General features: G+C 38.2%; 1 protein-coding gene across 1 annotated transcript in view; it reads right to left on the bottom strand.

The window, feature by feature from the left end:
• Positions 1-12,855, bottom strand: part of MANBA (mannosidase beta) — a 117,139-nt gene that overhangs the window by 19,836 nt on the left and 84,448 nt on the right. Inside the window, exon 13 of the mRNA XM_052642182.1 lies at positions 10,488-10,652. Within this exon, the coding sequence (XP_052498142.1) occupies positions 10,488-10,652 (165 nt within the window). The remainder of the gene's footprint in view (positions 1-10,487; positions 10,653-12,855) is intronic.

Below are 12,855 nucleotides of genomic sequence, written 5' to 3'. Positions count from 1 at the left end.
AAGAAAATAATCTTTACATATAAGAAGGATAAATGCTTAGTCATTTCGCAGGTTACTCAGTCCCACTGTTAGCAGACAAATCTTATTTTAGTTTTAGAAATATGCCTATTTTCAGCAGCTCGCTTGATTACACTTGTGAAATCGTTCTCCACAGAGAAACACGGCATGGGGAAAAGGAATGGGACCAGGACACCAAGACCTAGGTTCCAATTTCAGCTATGCCACTGTGAAAAAGGTTGCTGTGTATAAAACCCCGTTCTCCCCTTCCTCCAGATTGGTAGGGTTATACCTGGGTTACACGCTCAGAACCATACCTCTGCCTTTGGAACTAGGAGTAGCCATGTGATAGGTTCTCCTGATACAACGGTCTTTATATACTGTATCTACTTAAAAATATCTTGACAACAACAATCTTCTTATAAAGCCACTTTTAAACTGGATATAACTCATGCCACACAACTTACTCTTTTACGGTTTACAATTCATTGGCTTTTAGTATAGTCACACGTTGTGCAAATCTCACTGCTACATAATTTCAGAATATTTTCATTATCCTCCCCCACAAAACTCTGTGCTGGTTAATACAGGTGTTATTCCCGTATTATACTGCTCATTCTTCCCTCTCCTCTGCTTCTGGAAACCACTCATCCAGCCTAAAGTTCCCAAGGTTCACCCACGTTGGACTAGGTACCAGTACTTCAAACCTTTTTATTCTGCTGGATACTATTTCATTGCATGGATATGCCACACTTTGTATATCCACTTATTGGTAAACATTTAGACTGTTTTAACTTTTCGGCTATTATGAACTTTGAGGCAGAGCTTTTTGGGTGAATAAGGTTTTCCATTTTGTTGGATACATCCCTACAAGTAGAATGTCTGTGTCCTATGGTAATTGTTTTAACTTTTGGGACACTGAGAAACTTTTTTACAGTAGCTGTACCATTTTATTAATGCATCCCCACTAGCAAACCATTTGAGGTTTCTAATTTCTCTAATGGTTATAACTTCATGTGTGAATCTGACTGGGTTAGGGGATGCCTACTCAGGTCACAAAGGGTCGGACTGAGTGCACACACACACAGAGACACACACACACAGCTGTAAACACTATTTTCCATAGACGAAGCAGCTCGTCCTCACGAATGTGGGTGTGTCATCACAGGCGGCTGATGGCCTGAACAGAACAAAAGAGTAGAGGAAGGTGCTGTCTCTCTTGAGCTGAGGCAGTTTCTCCAACTCTCCAACACTGGAGTTGCTGGTGATTGGACGCTGAGACTCCAGGTCTTACCGCAACGGCGCCTCAGTTCTCAGACCTCAAGCTGAATTATACCATAGGCTTTCCTGGTTTTCCTTCATGCAGATGGCAGACTGCAAGACTTCTTGGCCTCCGTAATCATCTGAGGCAATTCCTGTAATAAATTTCCTCTTTTATATATATATATGTGCTAAGTCGCTTCAGTTCTGTCCAACTCTTTGCGACGACATGGACCCACCAGGCTCCTCTGCCCATGGGATTCTCCAGGCAAGAGTACTGTCGAGGGCTGCCATGCCCTCCACCCGGGGATCCTCGTGACCCAGGGATCAGACTCAGGTCTCTTATGTCTCCTGCATTGGCAGGTGGGTTCTTTACCAGTAGGGCCACCTGGGAAGCCTCTATCTATCTATCTCTACGTATCATATTTGGTCTGTTTCTCTAGAAACACTGACCAATATACTTAACTAATATTTGTCTCTTTTTTCTTTTTTTAAAAATTACAGATATCCTAGTGGATATGAGCGGTATCTCATGTGGTTTTGATTTGCATTTTCCAATGGCACCCCACTCCAGTACTCTTGCCTGGAGGATCCCATGGGCAGAGGAGCCTGGTGGGCTGCAGTCCATCGGGTCACTAAGAGTCAGACACGATTGAGCGACTTCACTTTCACTTTTCACTTTCATGCATTGGAGAAGGAAATGGCAACCCACTCCAGTGTTCTTGCCTGGAGAATCCCAGGGACGGGGGAGCCTGGTGGGCTGCCGTCTCTGGGGTCGCACAGAGTCGGACACGACTGAAGCGACTTAGCAACAGCAGCAGCAGCAGTGACATACTGTGCATCTTCTCATGTACCTACTGGTCATGTTCACTGGACAAATGTCTATGCAAATATTTCACTCATTTGTATATTAGGTTGTCTTCTTCATTACTGTGTTGTAAGAGTTCTTAATATGTTCTGAACATTAGACCCTTATTAGATACATGACTTGTAAATTTTCCCTCCCATTTCATGGATTATCTTTTCATTTCTATGATAGTATCCTCTGACACACAAGTTTTTAATTTTGACGAAGTCCAATTTAATTTTTTCTTCAGTTGCTTCTGCTTTGATGTTATATCTAAGAAACTGTTACATAATCAAAATTCACAAAGATTTATGCATATATTTTCTTCTAAGAGTTTCATACATTTGGATCTTTAATCCATTTTAAGTTCATTTTTGTATATGGTGTGAGGTAGAAGTCTAAATTCATTCTTTGACATGTGGTTATTCAGTTATTCCAGCACCATTTGTTCAAAGCACTATTCTTTCTCCGTTTTATCATCTTAGCATCCTTGTAGAAAATCAATTGACCATAGATGTGCTGATTTTTGGACTCTCAAGTCTATTTAATCAATCTATATGTGTTCGTCCTTTGTCAGTACCATAGTGCCTTGATTGCAACGGTTTTGTAGTAAGTTCTAAAAGCAGGAAGTGTGTCTTCCAAGTTTGTTCTTTTTCAAGATTGTTTTGACTATTCTGAGTGCCTTGCATTTATATATAAATCTTAGTATCACTGTGCCTATTTTTCCAAAGTTGGTAGCATAAATTTTGATAGGAGTTATGCTAAATCTGTAGATCAGTTTGTGGAGTTCTTAACAGTATTAAGTCTACCAATCCATTAACACAAAATATCCTTCCATTTCCTTAATTTCCATCACTAATATTTTATAGTTTTCAGTGTGCAAGTCTTATATCTCTTCAGTTAAATATATTCCAAAGTATTTTATTCTTTCTGATACTATTGTAGACGGTATTGTTCAGTTAACTTCACTTTCAAACTGCTTACTGCTTAAAATACAACTGATATTTGTATATTGATACTATATCCTGCAGAGTGGCTAAATTAATTTACTGGTTCTAGTAGATTTCAGGTAGTTTTTATGGTTTTCTATATATAAGATCATGCATCTGCAGATACAGTTTTTACTTCTTTCTTTCCAATGTGGATGCCTTTATTTCATTTTCTGGCCTAATTGTGCTGACTAGATCTCCAGTACAATGTTGAACAGAAGGGACAAGGGAAAGCTTCTTTGTCTTGTTCCTCATTTTAGGGAGAAAGCATTCTTTCCTCCACTATTAAATTTGATATTAGCTACGGGTTCTTCATAGATGGCTCTTTCTCAGGTTGAGGGAGCTCCTTTCTATTCCTAGTTTGTTGAATTTTTTATCATGAAAGGGTGTTACATTTTGTCGAGTGCTTTTTCTTCACCTATTGAGATTATCATTATATAGTTGTTTTTTCTTCCTTCTATTAACATAGTGTATTATATTGGTTGACTTTCATATGTTGAACAAGTCTTCCATTCCTGAGATAAATCTCACTTATGACATATTAACCTTTTCTATGTTGCTGGATTTGAATTGCCACTATTTTGTTGATTTTTTTTTCTGTCTATACTCATCTCTAGTGTTAGTCGCTCAGTCATGTCTGACTCTTTGCAATCTCATGGACTCTATGTAGCCTGCCAAGTTCCTCTGTCCATGGAATTCTCCAGGCAAGAATACTGGAGTGGGTGGCCATTTCCTTCTCCAGGGGATCTTCCTGACCCAGGGATCCATCCCTGCATTGCAAGCAGATTCTTCACCATCTGAGCCACCAGAGAAGCCCATAAGGGTACTCACTGGCATGCACTTTTCTTGGTATGTCTTTGTCCAGTTTTGGTATCAGGAGAACAATGTCTTCACAGAAAGAGTTTAGGAAGTGACTTTGCCTCTTCTATTTTGGGGGAAATTTTTGTGAAGGGTTGTGTTAATTCTTCCTTATGTATTTTTTAGAATTCACTTGTGAAGCCATCTTTAAGAGAAGCCCTTTAAGTACTAACTCAACTTCTTTAGTTGTTAAAGGTCTAGTCACAGTTTTTTCTTAAGTAAGTTTTTATAGTTTGTATATTTCTATGGATTTGCCCATTTCATTTAGGATATAAGACTTGTTGTCATACAGCTGTTTATAATATTCCATTATCACCCCCCCTTTTTTTCTTCTCCAGTAAGGTTAATAGTAATGTTCCCTCTTTCATTCCTGATTTAGTAAATTGAGTCTTCTCTCCCATCTTTGTGACCAAGCTAGCTAAATGTTTTTCAATTTTATTGATCTTTTCAAACAATTAACTTTTGATTTTGTTCCTTTTCTCTATTGTTCCAATAAGGACTTTTTTAATGTGCTAAATTTCTGATGTCTGCTTTACTTAACTGCTGAAAATTTGACATGATAATTCAACTAAACATCTCAGTAGTTACAAAATTTCCCGTATCTCAGCTGTAGAGAGATTTGATAGTGTAGTTTAAAAAGCAGAAACCCTGCTTCATTCATTGCCCTGAAAACTTGGGAAAAATACTTAACTGTTCTGAGCCTCTGTTTCCTCATGTGTAAAAGGAAAACAGTAACAGAGATGTCTGGAGACGTTGTTCAAATTACATGAGAAGGTATACAAAGCAGCTTATGCCTCAGGGCCAAGTATTTCAGTAGACATGCAAAGAAGATTGTTAAATTACATGATGCATATAAATACAACATACTAGTGTGTAATACGCGGTTAGTAATCTTACCTTCATTCCCTTTCTTTACCCACCCTACCCCTAACTTTAAAGTTCAGCATGTTCTGGATCCCCATACCACATTCGCTTACGAAAAAGGAAACTGTTTCAGAGTAGCAGGTATCATCAACCCCTGGACCTACCGCATAGGCTGTTTTTTACCCCCACCTTTGTTCTTATGATCAAGTCACTTGCAACGTAGTAGATAAAATGGATCCCTAAAGTACATCCCCAAACTTCTAGCCCTCATTACATGCTCAATAAATACGTGAAGAATAAACAAAAACACTAGAGGGGGCTATCAGCTAAGGGGTTAGTGAAGACAGTCCACAGGCCAGCTTCCTCCCTAGCTGGCTAGCAAGAAACCATGGTGGTCGAATAAGTCACCTAACAGATTTGTTAGTGTAGACAGTCCCCAGACTAAGCAGCGAGGTCTGTGTGACACAGCTTAAGAGAGTGTGCCTAGGTGTGTAGGTTATTTGGAATACAACAGGTTAAAGTAGGAGAATGAAAAGTAGGGCAAGATTATTTTGGAACATTAAAAGAATTAAAGAGGTAAGAGCCTAAGGGATGCCTTTGTGGTTGCAAGATAAAGAGAAGCCAGGGAAGGATCTAAATGTAAAGAAACTTATTGCACAGCTTTCTCAGCCAAGAGTTTTCTGAAAGTTGTATACAAAATAAATTCCTTAATAGAATGTCTTAAAAATTGGCATGCAGGCAAGTACCCTGGTTCTTCAGAACAGTATAACGGATTATGAGAATAAGATCAAGAGGTGGGAGCGGGAACAGAGAAAATGGACAAAAGAAAGATTTCCTTCTTGTACCTAAAGATGACTGTTCTAATATGAAAATGATAAGGAAAGAGAAACTTGTTAACAACATTTCCTAACATTTTCTGTCTATACTCAGTCAAGAAAGTCCAACACTAAGGACAAACAAAAAAAAAATCATAATTCTGATTTCTTTCATCTCAGATCCATCAAGTGTCAGAAAGTCTCAAGGTAGAACCAACAAGCCCAATTCCCAGCCAATGCCTGATAGGAAGCTCATACTTACAGGATCAGACAAAAGTCATCACCAAGAAGAACCACCAACACATAATCCCACTGGTGGCTCAGTGGTAAAGAATCCACCTGCCAATTCAGGAGAGACTGGAGACGTGGGTTTGATCCCTGGGTCAGAAAGATCCTCTGAAGAAGGGAATGGCTACACACTCAAGTATTCTTGCCTGGAAAATTCCATGGACAGAGGAGCCTGGCAGGCTATCCATGGGGTCACAAGGAGTCAGACACAACTGAATGACTGAAAACACACTCACACCCCAGCCCCCAACTGTGTACCTCCAATGTTCATGAGTTTGGAAATAATTATTTCTGTTAGTTCTTTGAATGTGTTTTGAGGAAACAGAATAAAGTAACCACAATAAAATGAACAGCTGGGAGGGGGAAAGCCAGCATGAAAACAACAGCTGAAAAGGTTCACACATAACACACATGCACAGGAATAGGGACCATCCTATTTCAAATATCAAAACTGAGATAGTTTTATAGAACATTGGCTATGAGAAATTAATAAGGATGAACTACGCCGCTTTAAAAGGGACAAATATCTGTACCACAACTTCTTTATCCATTCATCCATCAATAGTCACCTAGGTTGCTTCCAGGTCCTAGCTATTGTATATAATGCTACGATGAACACTGGGGTACATGTGTCTTTTTGAATTATGCTTTTCTGGGTAAGTCAGAAAGAGAAAAACAAATATCATATATTAACACATATATATGGAATCTAAAAAAATGTTCCTGATGAACATATTTGGAGGGCAAGAATAGAGACGCAGACAGAGAACAGACTTGTGGAAACAGTGCAGGAGAGTGTGGGACGAACTGACAAAGCAGCGTTGAAACGTGCATCACCATGTGTGCAACAGACGGCTGGTGGGGAGCTGCCGTGGAACACCGGGAGCGCAAGCAGTGCTCTGACAGCCCAGAGGAGAGCGATGAGGGCGAGGGCCGCAAGGCAGGGAACACGTGTATACTTCACGGCTGATCACACTGATGTACGGCAGAGACCCACACAACACTGAAAGCAATTATCCTCTAATTAAAAATGTTTACAAAAGGAGAGGGTATATATGTATACTTACAGCTGATTCACGTTGTTGAACAGCAGAAACTCACGCAACATTGTAATTATCCTCCAATTAAATAAACAAAACTATCACCAAAAAAGGGACAAATATCAACAGAATCCTTAAACTCGTGTTCATGAAGTAAGTTTATAAATTACATATCACATAAGCAAAACTTCTTGAACTGATAACAGTTGAAAAGTTAAACTTCTCTTCATCAGTTTGTTCCAAAAAAGAGTATTGTTTTGGCTGACAGTTTTCTGTTTCAACTTCCATCCAGGGTTTTGTGTTTTTATACAGGAGAAAACTGATGAGAATAAGCTTGAATAAAAATTGGAACATTCTTAGATGCTGACATGCAAAAATTAAAATGTTTAATACATTACTTCAGATCAACTCATATGATTGTGATTAGGTTCTTCCCTTCTCTCTCAGAACTTGAAACAAGTTTAGCAGAAATATCAGATAAATAAGCAGTTGCTTTCAAATAGTCTTACATGGTTCATTCACAGGTTCATAAAGTAAAATAGGCAAATGTAAATATTAAGATGAAAATATTGTCTATGTATACCCGTGGCAGAGTCATGTCAATGTATGACAAAACAAATACAATCTTGTAAAGTAATTAGCCTCCAATTAAAATAAATATATATTAAAAAAAATATTGTCTAAAATCCAGGTTGTTCTTTTCTTTAGGAGTTAAACATAACACGGATGTAGAGAGCAGACATGCAGAAGTGGGTGGGAAGAAGGGGGTGGTGGGATGAACCAGGAGATTAGGTTTGACATTTATACACTGCTACTGCTAAGTAGCTTCAGTCGTGTCCGACTCTGTGCGACCCCACAGTGTGTGTAAAACAGCTAGCTAGTGGGAACCTGCTGTATAGTACAGAGAGCTCAGCTTGGTGCTTTGTGACGACCTAGAGGGGTAGGATGAAGGGGGAGGGAGGTTCACGAGGGAAGGGATATATGTATACACACAGCTGATTCACTTCATTGTACAGCAGAGACTAACAGCATAAACCAATTATACTCCAAAAAGAGTCAAACATAAATTTATCACATAACTCAGCAAGTTTACTCATATGTTTCTACTCAAGATAAATGAAAATATAGGTACAAAGATGTGTATGCAAATATTCATATTAGTATCACTCAGAATAGTTAAAAATGGAAAATAACCCAAATGTATATCAACTGATGAATGGACAAATAAAACATGATCTCCATACAACAGGCTATTATTCAGCAAGAAAGAGAAATGAAGTACAGATACACGCTATAACATGGAAGAACTTCAAAAACATCATGCTCGGTGAAAGAAGCCACGTACCAAAGAGAGGTATTATACGGTTCCAGCTATACGAAATGTTGAGAAAATAAAATCTACAAAGACAGAAAGCAAATTAATGTTTGCTGAAGACTGGAAGTGAGAAAGGAGAGTGATCACAAATGGGTAAGATGGATCTTTCTGGAGTGTCAGAAATGTTCTAAAATTGGATTATGGTGATGGTCACATGACTTAACAAATATACTAAAAATCACTTAACTGTACACTTAAAACAAGTGAACTTTATGGTATGTCAATTTATATCTCAACAGAGCCATTGGGAAAAAAATCTAGTAAGGTGCATAATATAATATGAACAGATTTTCAGCGTATAACTCGGTGAATTTTAACATATGTATACACCCATGTAACCAACACCCAGAGAAAGACACAAAACTTTTTTAGCATTCCAGAAAGTTTCCTTGTACCCTTTCCTAATCATAAGGCACCAACTTCCTCCACAAGAGTAGTTACCACTAATTTGCTGTATATCACCTTGATTCATTGTCCACAGTGAAATTTCAATGTTTCTTCTGCTCAACATAACCTCTGTGAGATTTATCTGAGTTGAAGCTGGTATCAGTAGTTTATTCTTTTTTTATTGCTGAGAAGCCCTGATACCTCAGTTAGTAAAGAATCCGCCTGCACTGCAGGAGACCCCGATTTGATTCCTGGGTCGGGAAGATCCCCTGAAGAAGGGAAAGGCTACCCACTCCAGTATTCTGACCTGAAGAATTCCATGGACTGTGTAATCCATGAGGTCACAAAGAGTCGGACACAAGTGAGCGACTTTCATTCCACTGTATAAATATTTCACAATTTGTTTGTAAGTTCTTCTGTTAAAGAACATTTTGGTTGTTTCCAGTTTGGGGGAATTATGAATAAACATGTAATGAACATTATTTTAGATGTCTGTGACAGACATATGCACTTGTTTTTCTTGGGTACACAACTATAAGCAGAAATGCTGATTCAAGGAGGAAGCAAATGTTTAGCTTGGGTACAAACTGCCTCAAAATTTCCAAAACTGTTTAGACAAATTTCCAGTCCTACCAACAATGTCTGAAAGTTCCAGCTGTCCCACCTCCTCACCAACAGTTGGTATTGTCAATCTTTCTAACTTTAGCCATTGTGCTAAAATTACATTGTGTACACAGTGTGTAGGAGTATCCTGGCATGGCTCTAATTTGCATCTCCTTAATTAAGAATGAAATTGAGCGCATTTGCATATACTTTCTGACCATCTGGTTATCTTGAAGTGCCTGATCAAGAACTGTGTCCATTTTTAACAGGTTACCTTTTTCTTATTGCTTTACAGAAGTGCTTTATTCTAAATATAAATCCTTTATCAGATATATGTACTGTAAACATTGTTCCCCAATCTGTGGCTTGCATTTTGTCTCTCTTGATGGTGGCTTTAATACACAAGTGTATAATTTTAACGAAGTCCAATTTATCATTATTTTCCTTCATAGTGTTTTTTATGTTCTGTTTAAGAAACTGTTTGCCTATGCCAAGGTCATGAAGATAATCTACGGTCTCTGCTAGAAGCTTTACGGTACTACTTTTCCCAGTTGAGTGATCATTAATTAATTTTTGTATATGGGGGTCGTAGCTCATTTGTTTCCCATAAAGGTGGCCACTTGATACAGTACTGTTTGTTGATAAGACTATCTTTTCCCACAGATTACAGTGGCATATTGCACCATTAGTCAGATGGCTGTATCGTACATGAGTCTGTTTTTGGTCTCTCCTGTGTTCCATTTTCCCATTTTATCCTTGGCAACTGCTGCTGCTGCTGCTAAGTCGCTTCAGTCGTGTCCGACTCTGTGCGACCCCAGAGACGGCAGCCCACCAGGCTCCCCCGTCCCTGGGATTTTCCAGGCGAGAACACCGGAGTACTTTAGACTTAATTATGGAACCTTGATAGTAATCTTGGACTAGGGAATATTTGAATACACAATTTGTTCTGTGAGCTGTTCTTGTAAGAAAGACAAATGCCAAAATTTTTACTATTTCAGGTTTTACCTGTCATCATATCTCTATTTTGAAGAAGATATATTTTTTTTTTAAATCAGCAAGATGAAAAACCCTGAATATTTTTCATCACAAAAGGCTTACAAACTCTACAGGATCTCTTACGTTAACTGCAGGTAGCTGTTGAAGCCCAGAATGAAAATGGCTTACCTGAGTAAGATAAAGAGTGTCTTTGAACCTGCGTAGTTGATCTGCACTGTTTGGGAGCTTGAAGTGAAGTTCAATCTGCTGAAGCATTTCACTGTTACCATTAATCAAATGTTGCCGATGAAGTGCAAAGCTGCTTTCATAAGACCAGTCCTCTTCTGAGGAAACCTTTCGAGTAAAGAATAAGAGATTCAAACTGGGAAGTTAGAGGAGTGAAACTACCCTTTTCCAAATTCCTGGCAAACTTGAAAATGATACACACTGGAAAAGAGCTCTGGGACCAACCTCACATTTTAGGCATCATATTTGTTATTAGTGCAAGACTAGCCCTATTCTATTTGGTATTTCAATCAAAAGCCTTCTCTCATCAAAACGTTTGGGTTTTTTTGGAATATTCTTTATGTACATTTTAAAATGTCATCTCATCAAAGCATAGAAACTGTCAAAACTGAATAATAAACTGAAAATAACATTCTTTTAAAACTGTCAATTCTTTAACAATAATAAAATATCACCAGTAAGATGATAATTGCTTAGCATATACTCATTTGTTTCTCACCAAATATATTATTTGATACACACACATTTAATTTTGATATAGTTGAAGATACAAACCAAACAATGATACTTTTTTCCCCTAATAATAAAACTTTTTTTTTAACTTATAGAATCTTTCTTTTCCTTTGAGAAGCTATCATCAGATCAAGTAAAAAGACAAAAACAAATACCACACATTAGTAATGTACCTTTTACGGAAAAAAAAAGCAATAGTTCTGGCTTCTAGGCCTGTGATTTAATGAACTGTTAGCATGTGACAAAGATGTAAGACAACTGGTGGCTACATCTGAAAACATCAGAGCTTAATTTTAATCCAAGCTACACAGAGACTGAAAAAACATGTTCTGCTCCACCCTGAAAAAACCCTGCAATTTAGAATACTTAATAATCCCCATTCATCAGATGACTTATGATTCCCAGTGATCATGCAATGCACAGACCAATCCACTTAAAAAGGAAACAATTATTCTTTAGGAATTTATTTATACCAAAATACATGCAATGTACACTGGCCATACTTAAGGAGGGTGTTTTTCCAAATTGAATTAATTTTTGGAAAATGTTACCACCAGGCAGTTTAGAGAACACTCATTATTCCTATTACTTATTTGAGACAGAGGTATTAGCATTTACAGTCATCCTGTACACATTTGAGATGCACAAGCCTTTACCAGCAGTAGCTTTTCCTTCTTTTTATACTTCCTCCTTTTCAAAGGCAGAAATTTCTCCAGGCCTTTCAGCCCTCTGACTGCTAATAATCTGAATATATTCCATAATCATAAATCTGATCTGTTATGTGGGAAGCTTTCTAGCTTCTGGTGGCTATGCTTTGAAATTCTTGTACATTTCATCTGTAACGATGCTACAGCCAGAAAACAAGCCTTTACTGCCTCAGTTTCTGTGGGTCAGGAATCCAGGCTCAGCCTAGCACGGTACCTCTGCCTCTTCCAGAGGCTGCCTTCATCTCGAGGCTCCACTGGGATGGAGGTGGGGAATACGGCCTGGAGGACTGATTGATCTATCTGACTGGTATTCTAAAGTTCTGAGCACATGGTGGATAAGTAGTTACTTATTCAGTGAATATCCAGAGTAGCGGTTCTCAATTCTAGCTGCACATCAGAACCCTAGGAGAGTTAAAATAAGGAAAGAAAAGCTCACCCGACACCTTAGAACAAGTGAATCCAAGTTTGGGGCAGCGGGGCATAGGCTAGGCGTTAGTTTTTTAAAAACGAAACAAACCAAAGAAAAACATCTGAGAGTGATTCTAATGTATATTCAGGGTCTACATCTAGGGCAAAAGTGTCAGATAAGCCTCTAATGGCTTTCAAAATATTAACTCACTTAATCATAACAACCCTAGGAGTAAGTACTATTATCACCCTGTTTTACAGAATGAGAAAACCAGGCACAGAAAGATTAAGTTACTTGCTCAAGATCCAAAGCTAGTTAGTGTAGTCTAGCTCCAACTTTCATTTAAACCATATGGCTAGCGTTGACTGTATGAATAGTAACAAGAGCTTACATTTTAAGAGCTCATCACTATGTATCAAGAACTGCGCTGTGTTTCAGTGTATTAATTTAGTGTTTACACACAATTACACAGCACGCATGCAAATCTGAATGTGCGCACACACACAAAACAAACACTCCTTGAAGTATCTACTACCATTAACCCCAATTTACAGATGAGAACATTGAAATTCAAAAAGAATGATCTGTTCAAGGCAATATACCAGTATAGACGTTCTAATATACAAATGCTCATCAGTTTATTACAAAACCCAGGATTAGATCTGAGAGAGTGCCTGAAGAA

This window comes from Budorcas taxicolor, chromosome 6 (assembly GCF_023091745.1).
Source record: "Budorcas taxicolor isolate Tak-1 chromosome 6, Takin1.1, whole genome shotgun sequence".
Lineage (NCBI taxonomy): Eukaryota > Metazoa > Chordata > Mammalia > Artiodactyla > Bovidae > Budorcas > Budorcas taxicolor.
This window is presented reverse-complemented; position numbering and strand designations above follow the sequence as displayed.